This window comes from Staurois parvus, unplaced genomic scaffold (genome assembly GCF_062004578.1).
Source record: "Staurois parvus isolate SC_StPar_1 unplaced genomic scaffold, SC_StPar_1.0 ptg002424l, whole genome shotgun sequence".
Taxonomy (NCBI): Eukaryota; Metazoa; Chordata; class Amphibia; order Anura; family Ranidae; genus Staurois; species Staurois parvus.
In genome coordinates, this window is record NW_028320220.1 from 44,649 (window position 1) to 62,413 (window position 17,765).

The 17,765-nt window shown below is 53.7% G+C and overlaps 1 protein-coding gene across 1 annotated transcript; it reads left to right on the top strand.

Moving 5' to 3' along the window:
- The first annotated feature begins 931 nt into the window (after positions 1 to 931).
- LOC149430891 (endoplasmic reticulum resident protein 27-like) lies at positions 932 to 17,352 on the top strand. The gene is made up of 7 exons (XM_089665951.1): positions 932 to 1,061; positions 4,203 to 4,294; positions 4,759 to 4,896; positions 10,863 to 11,049; positions 14,129 to 14,220; positions 15,484 to 15,681; positions 17,208 to 17,352. Exons 1-7 carry the CDS (start codon positions 962 to 964, stop codon positions 17,244 to 17,246), a joined length of 846 nt encoding a protein of 281 aa, XP_089522077.1. The 5' UTR covers positions 932 to 961; the 3' UTR covers positions 17,247 to 17,352.
- The last annotated feature ends 413 nt before the right edge of the window (positions 17,353 to 17,765 follow it).

The following is a 17,765-nucleotide window of genomic DNA, read 5'->3' on the forward strand; positions in this document are numbered from 1 at the left end:
TCAGGGAGGATGTCCAGCATCATAGATCAAGGAGGATGTCCAGCATCATAGATCAGGGAGGATGTCCAGCATCATAGATCAGGGAGGATGTCCAGCATCATAGATCAAGGAGGATGTCCAGCATCATAGATCAAGGAGGATGTCCAGCATCATAGATCAGGGAGGATGTCCAGCATCATAGATCAAGGAGGATGTCCAGCATCATAGATCAAGGAGGATATCCAGCATCATAGCTCAATGAAGATGTCCAGCATCATAGATCAGGGAGGATGTCCAGCATCATAGATCAGGGAGGATGTCCAGCATCATAGCTCAAGGGTAAGGTGATGGATAATGCTGGACATCCTCCTGCTGGGAAATGAGTTTTTTTGCCCTGGAGAGCAAAAAAATAAACTATGTTACACTTTTCTTATAATGTTTTGTTATGTTTTATAATATTATATTAGCTGCCATTTCTCATTCAATGCAGTATCACAGGACTTATCACAGGACTTATCTCAGGACTTATCACAGGACTTATCACAGGACTTATCTCAGGACTTAGTTTGTTGTCTTGACATAGTAAACCATGTTAGTCAAGAAATGGAATCACCCTGAATCCAAACTTCTACGTGATGCACAGTACAATGCTCGGCTGCTGCTACGAGTGAAACTTCATATCAAATAACACATTTATGGTCCTTTCAGTACAACTGGATCTTGTAGGAACTTCTCTGATCATCTCCAAAGTTCTTAAATAATGAGATTCCTCCTGAATGGCCCAGCTGTACTCAGTGAAAGCCGTGTATGAAATCAGCATGGTCTCCGCCAGTCACCTCTGGCCTGTTATCTCGATTCGAGTAGAATTTGCGAACAGGTGTTGAGTTCTCAGAGTTTCGAGGTCCTCGGCTTCGTCACCACTTCTCTGTACAGTGAGTCACTTCTGAATACCAGGAGCAACGACCAGCCACCACCAGACACAATGGACAGAATAATGGTCTCTGCCATATCCGTCATGCTTCTTCTCAATTTGTTGAAGACTTCGCTGTGTACGGAGGAGGGGAACAGCACTTCCATTGAAGGTAAATGATATATGATAATGATGTAGGGTTTTAAAATGTAAATATCAGACCTGGATGAAAAAGGTGATGGTGCCATGTGCTCTCCAAGAACTGTCCAAACCTCGACCCATCTGAGAGCTCTCCTCTTCAATGCTCTCAGGCAATGATTGGGCTTCTTTCTTCAAGGCCCTGAAACAAATTACAGAGAAGAAGTAGAGTGAATCTGAAATCTATACAGCAGATGGCTAAAGCTGAGGACCTCTTTTATCATCCATGGAGGTCCACCATGAGCTTCTATCTACAGTGTTGGTCTCAATGAAGAAAGGTGAGGGGGGCTACAGGGATGAGAGGGCAATTTCAAGGGGCTAAACAACCAGGTAGAAGACCTTTGAGTTCATATTCTAGATACATGGAAGAAAAGGAACCCCAGTTAGGGTGATTTTCTGGAGGGGTCCTAGAATTATGGTTTGGTAAAGCTTACCCCTTTTATTTTTAGAACACATGGGTGGCTTCACCAAGTCACCTTTAAGGGGTGGGCACAGCGGGAACCCGGTGGAATGCAGGGAGGGGAATTCATCGTAATGGGCGCAGCAGGTATTCAGACCAAGGAACAAAATGCAAAGATGGTGAAAACCCTTCATAATGGGCAATCAGAGCCAAGATGATGGGAACCCCTTATAATGAGCACCAAAGGTATACAGATGAGGGCGCTCAGTGTAGGGATGGGGTAACACCTCATAATAAGCACAGCAGATGTACAGGCCCAGGAACTCAGCACAGGGATGGTGGGAACCCCTCATAAAGGGCATAACAGGGGTACAGACCCGGAAACTCAGCACAGGGATGTTGGGAACCCCTCATAATGGGCACAGCAGGTGTACAGACCTGGGAACTCAGCACAGGGATAGTGGGAGTCCCTCATAATGGGCACAGCAGGTGTACAGACCTGGGATCTCAGCACAGGGATGGTGGAAACCCCTCATACAGATACCTCTTTCAATGTATCAGTATTCACATTGCGCGGACTCACCCCGGTATCCTTCACCTGTCTGCAGGTTTGTTATCTCTGTAAAACAACATCTGCCACACATTACATCACGTATTGCCAGGCGGAGGGCGTCAGGTGCGGAGAGACAGATCCGGCGTCCCGGGAGATGGAAGGAAATTATTATAATCACTCCTCATTAAAACAAAATGGAAAAAGAGTGTCCAGTGGGAGCAGACGGCGCCCCCCCCTCCCCCCCCCGGGCCTCGTTAAGCAGAATTTGTAATAGTAACAAGTGAATATTTTCCGGAGTTTTGCCAGGAAATGTCTCCAGGGGCCCAGCTGGCCGTTTTCCCACTGAGGGCTGTGGCTGGAATAGTAATAACGTTTCCTTCTGGTCGGATTTTATCTTCCATAAAACTTTCCATCTGACCAAAGGCAGCCAGACCCGGAGCAGGTCCACTCCGGGATCATCCAACGCTCGGGGCCCGGGGTCCTTCCTCTATCCATCGCAACGTCAGGAATGAATTCAAATTGTTGCCTCATTTTATGGTCATTGGGCTTGAAAATAAAATGTGACAAATGTTTCTAGAATGTTCTTGCAGCGGGCCTTCACCCTTGTTTATGTTGCTCTCCCCCGCCTTCATCGCTTCTTCAGAACAGAATTGCAGAAAAAAAAAAATGCATTTTTTCCCCCTGAAGTTCAGGTCCGACAGTCTCACCTAGTTGACAATGACATACCCTGGACCTCACACATGCGTAGGAATGCAGAAGATCATTTTGTGGTCCATTGTGGCGTTTCTGCGCATGTGAGCAATCCTGCAAACTGCCTCCTGGGATTTCTGGATTTCTCCATCATTCATCCCAGGAGGGTGATTGCAGGATCTCTCACGCGTGCACAAGCAACACAGAATGTCTGCCAGTTTACTAGCAGGGGTCCAAGGTGTGTCTGCCGGGGCAGCCATCAGAACGTTTGGGCCCCTTACACAGCTTTAGGCCTCAGCCCTTCCTGGCTTGACCACCAACATTCCTCAGGGCCCACCCACTGGCCATCCCACGAAGTCCCATCTCATGTCCTCCTCCTCCAGTCCCATCTGCCCCACCCCATGTCTTTCTCCATCCCATGTCCTCCTCCTCCAGTAACATCTTACCTTCCCATGTCCTCCTTCTCCATCCCATGTTCCCCTCCTTCTCCATCCCATGTTCTCCTCCTTCTCCATCCCATGTCCTCCTCCTCCAGTAACATCTCCCCTTCCCGTATCCTCCTCCTTCTCCATCCCATGTCCTCCTCCTCCAGTAACATCTCCCCTTCCCATGTCCTCCTTCTCCATCCCATGTCCTCCTATTCTTCCTCCAGTCCCATCTCCTCCAAGCCATGTCCTCCTCATTCTAAAACTCCATGTTCTCCTCCTACAGTCCCATCTCCCCCACCCCATGTCCTCCCCTTCCTTTATTCCAATTACCCCTATCCCATGTCCTCCTCCTTCTCCATCCCATGCCCTCCTCGTTCAACACCACCCCTCCCCCCATCCGATGCCTTCCTCCTTCTCCATCCCATGTCCTTCTTTTCCTTTTCTTCCAGTTCCATCTCCCCCACTCCATGTCCTCCTCCTTCTCCATCTCATGTCCTCCTCTTTCTCTATCCCATGCCCTCCTTTTCCTCCTCCAGTCCCATCTTCTCCCTCCCATGTCTTCCTCCTTCTTCATCCCATGTCTCCTCCTCCTCCTCCTCTTCCAGTCATATCTCCCCCCACCCCATGTCCTCCTCCTTCTCCATCCCATGTCTCCTCCTCCTCCTCTTCCAGTCATATCTCCCCCACCCCATGTCCTCCTTCTTCTCCATCCCATGTCTCCTCCTCTTCCAGTCATATCTCCCCCCACCCCATGTCCTCCTCCTTCTCCATCCTATGTCTCCTCCTCCTCCTCTTCCAGTCATATCTCCCCCACCCCATGTCCTCCTCCTTCTTCATCCCATGCCCTCCTCCAGACCCATCTCCCCCATCACATGTCCTCCTCATCCTCCATCCCAAAGCTTTCCAGGAGGAGCACTATTACCATCATTTAGAGCTGCGAATGGTCCAGTGGCAAAACACGCACACACACACATATATGTATATAGTAAATATGTCATGAATTTACATGAATAGCCAGTACACTAATTATTTTCTGTCTTCCAGCTCCTGAAAAAAAAGCCATAGTATTATCCGATGTGCCTTCAGCCAAAGCGTTCATCGATTCCACTGACATAGCCGTGGTCGGATTTTTTACAGTAAGCCACCATTATATTATTTTTCTGTCCAATAATCAGAGACATCAAATACAAATGTTATGTAATTTAAAGGGAATATATATATATATGTTACAAGTAAACATTTAATACACGTCGAAGGATTCTCAGTCTAGTGACTCTAGCACAGCTAAAAGCTGAAATAGCTGAATGTGAGAAAAAAAAGAGTAGAGCGCCATCTACTGGTTACACAAAACATTTCAAATTTACCTAATTAAAAAGAAAAAGATACAATATTTTTTACATATTTGTTTTTGTTTTTTTTAGCATTGACCTTAATAAATTCAAAATAACTTAATACTGAAGAAATAATAACTATGTATCAAACTATTATATGTATACAGCATGTCCTGAGCGTGTATACTGTTAGCGTGAAGACAATTATCAGGGCCAGTGTCTGCATAAAGTAAGAAATTCCGGAGTTTTCATGTCCGTTTCATTTGCAGGATTTAGAGGAACCAGAAATAGAGTACTTTGAGACTCTGGTGAAAAGTCACCCACAATGGGATTACGGCACCAGCACCACCCCGGAGGTCTTAAAACACTACAAGATAAAGAGCAACACGGTCACCATCTTCCGTAAGGTGAGTCCCCAACACGGTCACCATCTTCCGCAAGGTGAGTCCCCCAACACGGTCACCATCTTCCGCAAGGTGAGTCCCCCAACGCGGTCACCATCTTCCCCAAGGTGAGTCCCCCAACGCGGTCACCATCTTCCGCAAGGTGAGTCCCCCAACACGCTCACCATCTTCCGCAAGGTGAGTCCCCCAACGCGCTCACCATCTTCCGCAAGGTGAGTCCCCCAACACGCTCACCATCTTCCGCAATGTGAGTCCCCCAACGCGCTCACCATCTTCCGCAAGGTGAGTCCCCCAACACGCTCACCATCTTCCGCAAGGTGAGTCCCCCAACGCGGTCACCATCTTCCGCAAGGTGAGTCCCCCAACGGGGTCACCATCTTCCGCAAGGTGAGTCCCCCAACGCGGTCACCGTCTTCCGCAAGGTGAGTTCCCCAACGCGGTCACCGTCTTCCGCAAGGTGAGTTCCCCAACGCGGTCACCGTCTTCCGCAAGGTGATTCCCCCAACGCGGTCACCGTCTTCCGCAAGGTGAGTCCCCCAACGGGGTCACCATCTTCCGCAAGGTGAGTCCCCCAATGCGGTCACCATCTTCCGCAAGGTGAGTCCCCCAACGCGGTCACCATCTTCCGCAATGTGAGTCCCCCAACGCGCTCACCATCTTCCGCAAAGTGAGTCCCCCAACACGCTCACCATCTTCCGCAAGGTGAGTCCCCCAACGCGGTCACCATCTTCCGCAAGGTGAGTCCCCCAACGGGGTCACCATCTTCCCCAAGGTGAGTCCCCCAACGCGGTCACCATCTTCCGCAAGGTGAGTCCCCCAACGCGCTCACCATCTTCCGCAAGGTGAGTCCCCCAACACGCTCACCATCTTCCGCAAGGTGAGTCCCCCAACGGGGTCACCATCTTCCGCAAGGTGAGTCCCCCAACGCGGTCACCATCTTCCGCAAGGTGATTCCCCCAACGCGGTCACCGTCTTCCGCAAGGTGAGTCCCCCAACGGGGTCACCATCTTCCGCAAGGTGAGTCCCCCAACGCGGTCACCATCTTCCGCAAGGTGAGTCCCCCAACGCGGTCACCATCTTCCGCAATGTGAGTCCCCCAACGCGCTCACCATCTTCCGCAAGGTGAGTCCCCCAACACGCTCACCATCTTCCGCAAGGTGAGTCCCCCAACGCGGTCACCATCTTCCGCAAGGTGAGTCCCCCAACGGGGTCACCATCTTCCGCAAGGTGAGTCCCCCAACACGCTCACCATCTTCCGCAAGGTGAGTCCCCCAACGCGGTCACCATCTTCCGCAAGGTGAGTCCCCCAACACGCTCACCATCTTCCGCAAGGTGAGTCCCCCAACGGGGTCACCATCTTCCGCAAGGTGAGTCCCCCAACGCGGTCACCATCTTCCGCAAGGTGAGTCCCCCAACGGGGTCACCATCTTCCGCAAGGTGAGTCCCCCAACGCGGTCACCGTCTTCCGCAAGGTGAGTCCCCCAACGCGGTCACCGTCTTCCGCAAGGTGATTCTCTCAACGCGGTCACCGTCTTCCGCAAGGTGAGTCCCCCAACGGGGTCACCATCTTCCGCAAGGTGAGTCCCCCAAAGCGGTCACCATCTTCCGCAAGGTGAGTCCCCCAACGGGGTCACCATCTTCCGCAAGGTGAGTCCCCCAACGGGGTCACCATCTTCCGCAAGGTGAGTCCCCCAACGCGGTCACCATCTTCCGCAAGGTGAGTCCCCCAACGCGGTCACCGTCTTCCCCAAGGTGAGTCCCCAACGCGGTCACCGTCTTCCGCAAGGTGAGTCCCCCAACGCGGTCACCGTCTTCCGCAAGGTGAGTCCCCCAACGCGGTCACCGTCTTCCGCAAGGTGATTCCCCCAACGCGGTCACCATCTTCCGCAAGGTGAGTCCCCCAACGGGGTCACCATCTTCCCCAAGGTGAGTCCCCCAACGCGGTCACCATCTTCCGCAAGGTGAGTCCCCCAACGCGCTCACCATCTTCCGCAAGGTGAGTCCCCCAACGCGCTCACCATCTTCCGCAAGGTGAGTCCCCCAACACGCTCACCATCTTCCGCAAGGTGAGTCCCCCAACGCGGTCACCATCTTCCGCAAGGTGAGTCCCCCAACGGGGTCACCATCTTCCCCAAGGTGAGTCCCCCAACGCGGTCACCATCTTCCGCAAGGTGAGTCCCCCAACGCGCTCACCATCTTCCGCAAGGTGAGTCCCCCAACACGCTCACCATCTTCCACAAGGTGAGTCCCCCAACGGGGTCACCATCTTCCGCAAGGTGAGTCCCCCAACGCGGTCACCATCTTCCGCAAGGTGAGTCCCCCAACGGGGTCACCATCTTCCGCAAGGTGAGTCCCCCAACGCGGTCACCGTCTTCCGCAAGGTGAGTCCCCCAACGCGGTCACCATCTTCCGCAAGGTGATTCCCCCAACGCGGTCACCGTCTTCCGCAAGGTGAGTCCCCCAACGGGGTCACCATCTTCCGCAAGGTGAGTCCCCCAACGCGGTCACCGTCTTCCGCAAGGTGAGTTCCCCAACGCGGTCACCGTCTTCCGCAAGGTGATTCCCCCAACGCGGTCACCGTCTTCCGCAAGGTGAGTCCCCCAACGGGGTCACCATCTTCCGCAAGGTGAGTCCCCCAATGCGGTCACCATCTTCCGCAAGGTGAGTCCCCCAACGCGGTCACCATCTTCCGCAATGTGAGTCCCCCAACGCGCTCACCATCTTCCGCAAGGTGAGTCCCCCAACACGCTCACCATCTTCCGCAAGGTGAGTCCCCCAACGCGGTCACCATCTTCCGCAAGGTGAGTCCCCCAACGGGGTCACCATCTTCCCCAAGGTGAGTCCCCCAACGCGGTCACCATCTTCCGCAAGGTGAGTCCCCCAACGCGCTCACCATCTTCCGCAAGGTGAGTCCCCCAACACGCTCACCATCTTCCGCAAGGTGAGTCTCCCAACGGGGTCACCATCTTCCGCAAGGTGAGTCCCCCAACGCGGTCACCATCTTCCGCAAGGTGATTCCCCCAACGCGGTCACCGTCTTCCGCAAGGTGAGTCCCCCAACGGGGTCACTATCTTCCGCAAGGTGAGTCCCCCAACGCGGTCACCATCTTCCGCAAGGTGAGTCCCCCAACGCGGTCACCATCTTCCGCAATGTGAGTCCCCCAACGCGCTCACCATCTTCCGCAAGGTGAGTCCCCCAACACGCTCACCATCTTCCGCAAGGTGAGTCCCCCAACGCGGTCACCATCTTCCGCAAGGTGAGTCCCCCAACGGGGTCACCATCTTCCGCAAGGTGAGTCCCCCAACACGCTCACCATCTTCCGCAAGGTGAGTCCCCCAACGCGGTCACCATCTTCCGCAAGGTGAGTCCCCCAACACGCTCACCATCTTCCGCAAGGTGAGTCCCCCAACGGGGTCACCATCTTCCGCAAGGTGAGTCCCCCAACGCGGTCACCATCTTCCGCAAGGTGAGTCCCCCAACGGGGTCACCGTCTTCCGCAAGGTGAGTCCCCCAACGCGGTCACCGTCTTCCGCAAGGTGAGTCCCCCAACGCGGTCACCGTCTTCCGCAAGGTGATTCCCCCAACGCGGTCACCGTCTTCCGCAAGGTGAGTCCCCCAACGGGGTCACCATCTTCCGCAAGGTGAGTCCCCCAAAGCGGTCACCATCTTCCGCAAGGTGAGTCCCCCAACGGGGTCACCATCTTCCGCAAGGTGAGTCCCCCAACGGGGTCACCATCTTCCGCAAGGTGAGTCCCCCAACGGGGTCACCATCTTCCGCAAGGTGAGTCCCCCAACGCGGTCACCGTCTTCCGCAAGGTGAGTCCCCCAACGCGGTCACCGTCTTCCGCAAGGTGAGTCCCCAACGCGGTCACCGTCTTCCGCAAGGTGAGTCCCCCAACGCGGTCACCGTCTTCCGCAAGGTGAGTCCCCCAACGCGGTCACCGTCTTCCGCAAGGTGATTCCCCCAACGCGGTCACCGTCTTCCGCAAGGTGAGTCCCCCAACGGGGTCACCATCTTCCCCAAGGTGAGTCCCCCAACGCGGTCACCATCTTCCGCAAGGTGAGTCCCCCAACGCGCTCACCATCTTCCGCAAGGTGAGTCCCCCAACGCGGTCACCATCTTCCGCAAGGTGAGTCCCCCAACGGGGTCACCATCTTCCCCAAGGTGAGTCCCCCAACGCGGTCACTATCTTCCGCAAGGTGAGTCCCCCAACACGCTCACCATCTTCCACAAGGTGAGTCCCCCAACGCGGTCACCATCTTCCGCAAGGTGAGTCCCCCAACGGGGTCACCATCTTCCGCAAGGTGAGTCCCCCAACGCGGTCACCGTCTTCCGCAAGGTGAGTCCCCCAACGCGGTCACCGTCTTCCGCAAGGTGATTCCCCCAACGCGGTCACCGTCTTCCGCAAGGTGAGTCCCCCAACGGGGTCACCATCTTCCGCAAGGTGAGTCCCCCAACGCGGTCACCATCTTCCGCAAGGTGAGTCCCCCAACGGGGTCACCATCTTCCGCAAGGTGAGTCCCCCAACGGGGTCACCATCTTCCGCAAGGTGAGTCCCCCAACGGGGTCACCATCTTCCGCAAGGTGAGTCCCCCAACGGGGTCACCATCTTCCCCAAGGTGAGTCCCCCAACGCGGTCACCATCTTCCGCAAGGTGAGTCCCCCAACACGCTCACCATCTTCCGCAAGGTGAGTCCCCCAACGCGGTCACCATCTTCCGCAAGGTGAGTCCCCCAACGGGGTCACCATCTTCCGCAAGGTGAGTCCCCCAACGGGGTCACCATCTTCCGTAAGGTGAGTCCCCCAACGCAGTCACCATCTTCCGCAAGCTGAGTCCCCCAACGCGGTCACCATCTTCCGTAAGGTGAGTCCCCCAACGCGGTCACCATCTTCTGCAAGGTGAGTCCCCCAACGCGGTCACCATCTTCCGCAAGGTGTGTCCCCCAACGCGGTCACCATCTTCCGCAAGGTGAGCCCCCCAACGCGGTCACCATCTTCCGCAAGGTGAGTCCCCCAACGCGGTCACCATCTTCCGCAAGGTGAGTCCCCCAACGCGGTCACCATCTTCCGCAAGGTGTGTCCCCCAACGCGGTCACCATCTTCCGCAAGGTGAGTCCCCCAACGCGGTCACCATCTTCCGCAAGGTGAGGAGAAGCCTTCCCTCTACCGCCCCATCCCCCCCCCCCACACACACACACTGGGTGTTTTTTTATGTGGTATAGGTTTAGTTTGGGTGTTTTTAGACTACATGTAAAGAAAAGTGTGACAATCGCACCTTGAAAAAATGCAAACAATGCGCTGGAAGTTTATTTATTAATGAATGTATTTATTTATTGGCACTTTTTTGTTGTTGTTGATGTTTCTTAACAGGTAACAGCGAGATACGCTAAAAATCATTTTTATGTCAGTAATATGACCCCATTTTTATTTTCTATTGTCCAAAAATCTCACATAACAACATAAGCAATAAATAAATACATGAAAGAGAAAGACAAAGGGCAAAATGCAAAACAAAATATGTATTTTTTGCCCTTTCCTCATTTTTTTAACTTGTTGTTTTGGTATATTTTGTCATTTTATTTTATTTTTTTTAAACAACGGATAAAAAAGAGTTTCCATTCACACAACATGTGAATAGACGCTACAATGTTTCTCTCTTTGTGGCGTATTTTATTGCTGTTTGAGGTTTCCGTTCATTAAACATTGTATCTTCTCCTTCCTGGCCCATCAAGGTGCCCCCCAATAATATTTTCGGGGATCTCGGGGAGGGAAGGGAACACCGTTTCCCAATATGTGTTTTTCGGAAGCACACTGGGGAGCCGGGCATGCTGGGAAGGTAGGATGAAGACCTGAAGGATGTTGGCTGCACCCCGTCATTAAAATAAATCCGGAGCGTCCAGCTCTGACATAAACTTCTGGAAATTCTTCTGCTGAGTAATTCTGAGGTTTTATGTTTTCTGAATGTCAGGCTGACAACTGGCGGGATGACTTGGTGGTGAAGGAAAATGAAGGCATCAACACAGCCAAACTGTACCGATTCCTGACCATCAATGATCTGAGGCTGGTGGCGGAGTACAACCCCATGGTGAGATCACATGGTGCGCTTCTGGACTATCCTGGGGGAATACGGACGCCTGTGTGGGGTAGTGAGGGCAGTAAGTGGGGAGGGTCGGATAGAGGGTGCAGTAAGGGAGGGAGGAGGGTAGTTGGCGCAGTAAGGGAGGGGGGAGGGTAGTTGGCGCAGTAAGGGAGGGTAGTTGGCTCAGTAAGGGAGGAGGGAGGGTAGTTGGCTCAGTAAGGGAGGGGGGAGGGTAGTTGGCGCAGTAAGTGAGGAGGGAGGGTAGTTGGCGCAGTAAGGGAGGAGGAAGGGTAGTTGGCGCAGTAAGTGAGGAGGGGGGGTAGTTGGCGCAGTAAAGGAGGAGGAAGGGTAGTTGGCGCAGTAAGTGAGGAGGGGGGGTAGTTGGCGCAGTAAAGGAGGGGGGAGGGTAGTTGGCACAGTAAGGGAGGGGGGAGGGTAGTAGGCACAGTAAGGGAGGAGGAAGGGTAGTTGGCGCAGTAAGTGAGGAGGGGGGGTAGTTGGCGCAGTAAAGGAGGAGGGAGGGTAGTTGGCGCAGTAAGGGAGGAGGAAGGGTAGTTGGCGCAGTAAGTGAGGAGGGAGGGTAGTTGGCGCAGTAAGGGAGGAGGAAGGGTAGTTGGCGCAGTAAGTGAGGAGGGGGGGTAGTTGGCGCAGTAAAGGAGGGGGGAGGGTAGTTGGCACAGTAAGGGAGGGGGGAGGGTAGTAGGCACAGTAAGGGAGGGTAGTTGGCGCAGTAAGTGAAGAGGGAGGGTAGTTGGCGCAGTAAGGGAGGGTAGTTGGCGCAGTAAGGGAGGAGGAAGGGTAGTTAGCGCAGTAAGGGAGGGTAGTTGGCGCAGTAAGGGAGGGGGGAGGGTAGTTAGCGCAGTAAGGGAGGGTAGTTGGCGCAGTAAGGGAGGGGGGAGGGTAGTTGACGCAGTAAGGGAGGGTAGTTGGCGCAGTAAGGGAGGGGGGAGGGTAGTTGGCGCAGTAAGGTAGAAGGAAGGGTAGTTGGCGCAGTAAGGGAGGGGGGAGGGTAGTTGGCGCAGTAAGGGAGGGGGGAGGGTAGTTGACGCAGTAAGGGAGGAGGGAGGGTAGTTGGCGCAGTAAGGGAGGAGGAAGGGTAGTTGGCGCAGTAAGGGAGGGGGGAGGGTAGTTGGCGCAGTAAGGGAGGGGGGAGGGTAGTTGACGCAGTAAGGGAGGAGGGAGGGTAGTTGGCGCAGTAAGGGAGGAGGAAGGGTAGTTGACGCAGTAAGGGAGGAGGGTGGGTTGTTGGCGCAGTAAGTGAGGGGGAGGGTAGTTGGCGCAGTAAGGGAGGAGGGAGGGTAGTTGGCGCAGTAAGTGAGGGGGGAGGGTAGTTGGCGCAGTAAGTGAGGGGGGAGGGTAGTTGGCGCAGTAAGGGAGGAGGGAGGGTAGTTGGCGCAGTAAGTGAGGAGGGAGGGTAGTTGGCGCAGTAAGGGAAGGGGGGGGTAGTTGACGCAGTAAGGGAGGAGGAAGGGTAGTTGGCGCAGTAAGGGAGGGTAGTTGGCGCAGTAAGGGAGGAGGGAGGGTAGTTGACGCAGTAAGGGAGGGGGGAGGGTAGTTGGCGCAGTAAGGGAGGGGGAAGGGTAGTTGGCGCAGTAAGGGAGGGGGAAGGGTAGTTAGCGCAGTAAGGGAGGAGGGAGGGTAGTTGACGCAGTAAGGGAGGGGGGAGGGTAGTTGGCGCAGTAAGGGAGGGGGGAGGGTAGTTGGCGCAGTAAGGGAGGAGGGAGGGTAGTTGACGCAGTAAGGAAGGAGGGAGGGTAGTTGGTGCAGTAAGGGAGGGTAGTTGGCGCAGTAAGGGAGGGGGGAGGGTAGTTGATGCAGTAAGGGAGGGGGGAGGGTAGTTGGCGCAGTAAGGGAGGGGGGAGGGTAGTTGACGCAGTAAGGGAGGAGGGAGGGTAGTTGGCGCAGTAAGGGAGGAGGGTGGGTTGTTGGCGCAGTAAGTGAGGGGGGAGGGTAGTTGGCGCAGTAAGGGAGGAGGGTGGGTTGTTGGCGCAGTAAGTGAGGGGGAGGGTAGTTGGCGCAGTAAGTGAGGGGGGAGGGTAGTTGGCGCAGTAAGGGAGGAGGGAGGGTAGTTGGCGCAGTAAGTGAGGGGGGAGGGTAGTTGGCGCAGTAAGTGAGGGGGGAGGGTAGTTGGCGCAGTAAGGGAGGAGGGTGGGTTGTTGGCGCAGTAAGGTAGGAGGGTGGGTTGTTGGCGCAGTAAGTGAGGGGGGAGGGTAGTTGGCGCAGTAAGGGAGGAGGGAGGGTAGTTGGCGCAGTAAGGGAGGAGGGAGGGTAGTTGGCGCAGTAAGGGAGGGGGGAGGGTAGTTGGCGCAGTAAGGGAGGAGGGAGGGTAGTTGGCGCAGTAAGGGAGGGGGGAGGGTAGTTGGCGCAGTAAGGGAGGGGGAAGGGTAGTTAGCGCAGTAAGGGAGGAGGGAGGGTAGTTGACGCAGTAAGGGAGGGGGGAGGGTAGTTGGCGCAGTAAGGGAGGGGGGAGGGTAGTTGGCGCAGTAAGGGAGGGGGAGGGTAGTTGACGCAGTAAGGAAGGAGGGAGGGTGGTTGGTGCAGTAAGGGAGGGGGGAGGGTAGTTGACGCAGTAAGGGAGGGGGGAGGGTAGTTGACGCAGTAAGGGAGGAGGGAGGGTAGTTGGCGCAGTAAGGGAGGGGGGAGGGTAGTTGGTGCAGTAAGGGAGGGGGGAGGGTAGCCGAGGTATTTTGGAGGTTTGAGGGTGCCCTCCATCTTTGCTCCGGTCCTTCTCCATCTTTGCTCTGGTCCTCCTCCATCTTTGTTCCGGTCCTCCTCCATCTTTGCTCTGGTCCTCCTCCATCTTTGCTCTGGTCCTCCTCCATTCTTTGCTCTGGTCCTCCTCCATCTTTGCTCTGGTCCTCCCTCCATCTTTGCTCGGTCCTCCTCCATCTTTGGTCCGGTCCTCCTCCATCTTTGCTCCGGTCCTTCTCCATCTTTGCTCTGGTCCTCCTCCATCTTTGCTCTGGTTCTCCTCCATCTTTGCTCCGGTCCTTCTCCATCTTTGCTCTGGTCCTCCTCCATCTTGGTCGGTCCTCCTCCATCTTTGCCCCCTATTATCCTCCCTACAACTGACATTCCAAAAGAGATCTCCGGCTAACTGTCACTCCTTCCTGTTATTATCAGTCTGCCATCGGCTAATCGCCTGCAAGGTTGAGTCCACCTTCTCTTCTTCACTGACCAGGATGTTCAAAATGAAGAAGAAATCATAAAGGAGCTGCGAGAGGCCGCCAACGAGCTGCGGGGGAAGGTCAGTAATTCAGTCCTGCGCCGTATTCTTTCCATAGAGTATTTCAGGAGAGGAGTTATAGAGGAAGGAGAGGAGTCCTCCAGCAGTGCAAGAGTATTTCAGGAAAGGAGTTATAGAGGAAGAGCGGAGTCCTCCAGCAGTGCAGAGTATTTCAGGAGAGGAGTTATAGAGGAAGGAGCGGAGTCCTCCAGCAGCGCAGAGTATTTCAGGAGAGGAGAGTTATAGAGGAAGGAGAGGAGTCCTCCAGCAGCGCAGAGTATTTCAGGAGAGGAGTTATAGAGGAAGGAGAGGAGTCCTCCAGCTGCGCAGAGTATTTCAGGAGAGGAGAGGTTATAGAGGAAGGAGAGGAGTCCTCCAGCAGCGCAGAGTATTTCAGGAGAGGAGTTATAGAGGAAGGGGCGGAGTCCTCCAGCAGCGCAGAGTATTTCAGGAGAGGAGAGTTATAGAGGAAGGAGAGGAGTCCTCCAGCAGTGCAGAGTATTTCAGGAGAGGAGAGTTATAGAGGAAGGAGCGGAGTCCTCCAGCAGTGCAGAGTATTTCAGGAGAGGAGAGTTATAGAGGAAGGAGAGGAGTCCTCCAGCAGTGCAGAGTATTTCAGGAGAGGAGAGTTATAGAGGAAGGAGAGGAGTCCTCCAGCAGTGCAGAGTATTTCAGGAGAGGAGAGTTATAGAGGAAGGAGCGGAGTCCTCCAGCAGTGCAGAGTATTTCAGGAGAGGAGAGTTATAGAGGAAGGAGCGGAGTCCTCCAGCAGTGCAGAGTATTTCAGGAGAGGAGTTATAGAGGAAGGAGAGGAGTCCTCCAGCAGTGCAGAGTATTTCAGGAGAGGAGTTATAGAGGAAGGAGAGGAGTCCTCCAGCAGTGCAGAGTATTTCAGGAGAGGAGTTATAGAGGAAGGAGAGGAGTCCTCCAGCAGTGCAGAGTATTTCAGGAGAGGAGTTATAGAGGAAGGAGAGGAGTCCTCCAGCAGTGCAGAGTATTTCAGGAGAGGAGTTATAGAGGAAGGAGAGGAGTCCTCCAGCAGTGCAGAGTATTTCAGGAGAGGAGTTATAGAGGAAGGAGCGGAGTCCTCCAGCAGCGCAGAGTATTTCAGGAGAGGAGAGTTATAGAGGAAGGAGAGGAGTCCTCCAGCAGTGCAGAAGAGCAGAGTATTTCAGGAGAGGAGAGTTCCGAGACCCGGGGATGACATGTATGGTGTCACAGATCGATCGATGTAATACTCCATAGCTGACTCGCTCAGATCGGTGATTCTGGTGTCCTCTTCAGGTTCTCTTTGTGAAGATGGATCTGGGGAAGCCGTACACAGAGAAGATTGCCGGTTTCTTCAAGCTGCAGAAGAGCGATCTCCCTCTGATATCGATCTACAACACGGAGAGCGAATCAAAACTGATCATGCCAAGCGGGGAGATCACAGCCCAGAGGGTGAAAGAATTCTGCCACAAGTTCCTGTCCGGGGATTTCACGGTGAGCAAACACGGAACAAACACGGAACCTCCAACACATGTCACCCCACACAGATATAAACATGTATTGAATTTACAGCAGAGCTAAGACTGGGGGAGGGGGAAGCAGCACAAGGAGACAATTAGTTGTGTGACAGTGCTGATGTGATCACAAGGAACTAACTCTATCTCCATCTCATCGATGTTTATAAACAATGTTACTTTGTATCTCTCTATCTCACTGGAACTAGGAGGCCAAACCCAACCCCTGAGGAACACCCCCACACCATAATCCCCCCTCCACCGAACTTTACACTGCGCTGACCCCGCCCTGTCATGTGACGTGGCCTACCACTTGGTGGCTGAGGGACTGTTGTTCCCAGTGGCTTCCACTTTGTTATAATCCCACTAACAGTTGAGCGTGGAATATTTAGTAGCCAGGAAATGTCACGGATGGACTTATTGCCCAGGTGGTCACCTATCACGGGACCACGCTTGGAGTCACTGAGCTCCTGAGAGCGACCCATTCTTTCACCAATGTTTGTAGAAGCCGTCTGCATGTCTAGGGGCTTGATTGTATACACCTGTGTCCATGGAGGGGATTGGAGCACCTGAATCACATGATATGGGGGGATTGGACACCTGAATCACATGATATGGAGGGGATTGGAGCACCTGAATCACATGATTGGGAGGGGATTGGAACACCTGAATCACATGATTGGGAGGGGATTGGAACACCTGAATCACATGATTGGGAGGGGATTGGAACACCTGAATCACATGATTGGGAGGGGATTGGAACACCTGAATCACATGATTGGGAGGGGATTGGAACACCCGAATCACATGATTGGGAGGGGATTGGAACACCTGAATCACATGATATGGAGGGGATTGGAACACCTGGATCACATGATATGGAGGGGATTGGAACACCTGAATCACATGATTGGGAGGGGATTGGAACACCTGAATCACATGATTGGGAGGGGATTGGAAAACCTGAATCACATGATATGGAGGGGATTGGAACACCTGAATCACATGATATGGAGGGGATTGGAACACTTGAATGACATGATATGGAGGGGATTGGAAAACCTGAATCACATGATTGGGAGGGGATTGGAACACCTGAATCACATGATATGGAGGGGATTGGAAAACCTGAATCACATGATTGGGAGGGGATTGGAACACCTGAATCACATGATATGGAGGGGATTGGAACACCTGAATCACATGATTTGGAGGGGATTGGAACACCTGAATCGCATGGTATGGAGGGGATTGGAACACCTGAATCGCATGGTATGGAGGGGATTGGAACACTTTTGGCAATATAGTGTATATGAGACTTTCTGATGTCACTGCTACTTTTACAAGGCAATATCTGGGTTTGCACAGACATTTGGTGCACACAAAGTGGATTTGCACCCTTTTGTGACTATTGAGGTATATATCGGCATCCCGTGACATCATATCCTGCGTATCCTGTGTATTTTTTATGCATTTTTTGTTGTTATTTCTCATTTTCTCTCACAGGAAGAATCGGACTCCAGCCGGGAGAAGACAGAACTCTGATATTTATGAAACGCTGAATTTCTTCATTTGTCCCAAACTCCTTTTTTGACCATAAAATATTTTTACATTTCTGAAATAAAAATCTTCCTCTGTGGGTGTCAGCTGAGCGGAAGGTGTCGCAGTATTATTGAGTTACGTATTCGCGCCTCGCGGTTTGGAACCGCCGGGATCCCGCCAAACATTCCAGATTGTGTGACGATTGTCGCACGGAACGGATTCATTAGTTGTCAATGCATTCCTATGGGAAGCTGCGTTTCGGTTTACGAATTTTGTGCAATACGAAAAGTCCCGCGGAACGCATTAAATTCGTATCCCGAGGAGCGCCTGTATTAGGACTCCACTTCCATCGATGACGGTCCTGTGCAGAGAGAAGTAGTACTCGGCGACAGTCCTCCGCTGGGCCTCATTCACACGGCCGGTCTATACATGAGATCCATGGATTCCGGGACATCTCTGATGTGGTGTCATCGGCAGAAAGGCCAGTAGGGGGAGCACCGGTCTGAGATGAACAGAAGGCTG

What these genes read in the sequence shown, in the direction of transcription:
- LOC149430891 (XM_089665951.1), top strand. Translation starts at nt 962, where the DNA reads ATGGACAGAATAATGGTCTCTGCCATATCCGTCATGCTTCTTCTCAAT. An exon ending in CCGTGGTCGGATTTTTTACA is followed by an intron (nt 4,295 to 4,758) that starts GTAAGCCACCAT and finishes TTTCATTTGCAG; the next exon opens with GATTTAGAGGAACCAGAAAT. An exon ending in CGGTCACCATCTTCCGTAAG is followed by an intron (nt 4,897 to 10,862) that starts GTGAGTCCCCAA and finishes TCTGAATGTCAG; the next exon opens with GCTGACAACTGGCGGGATGA.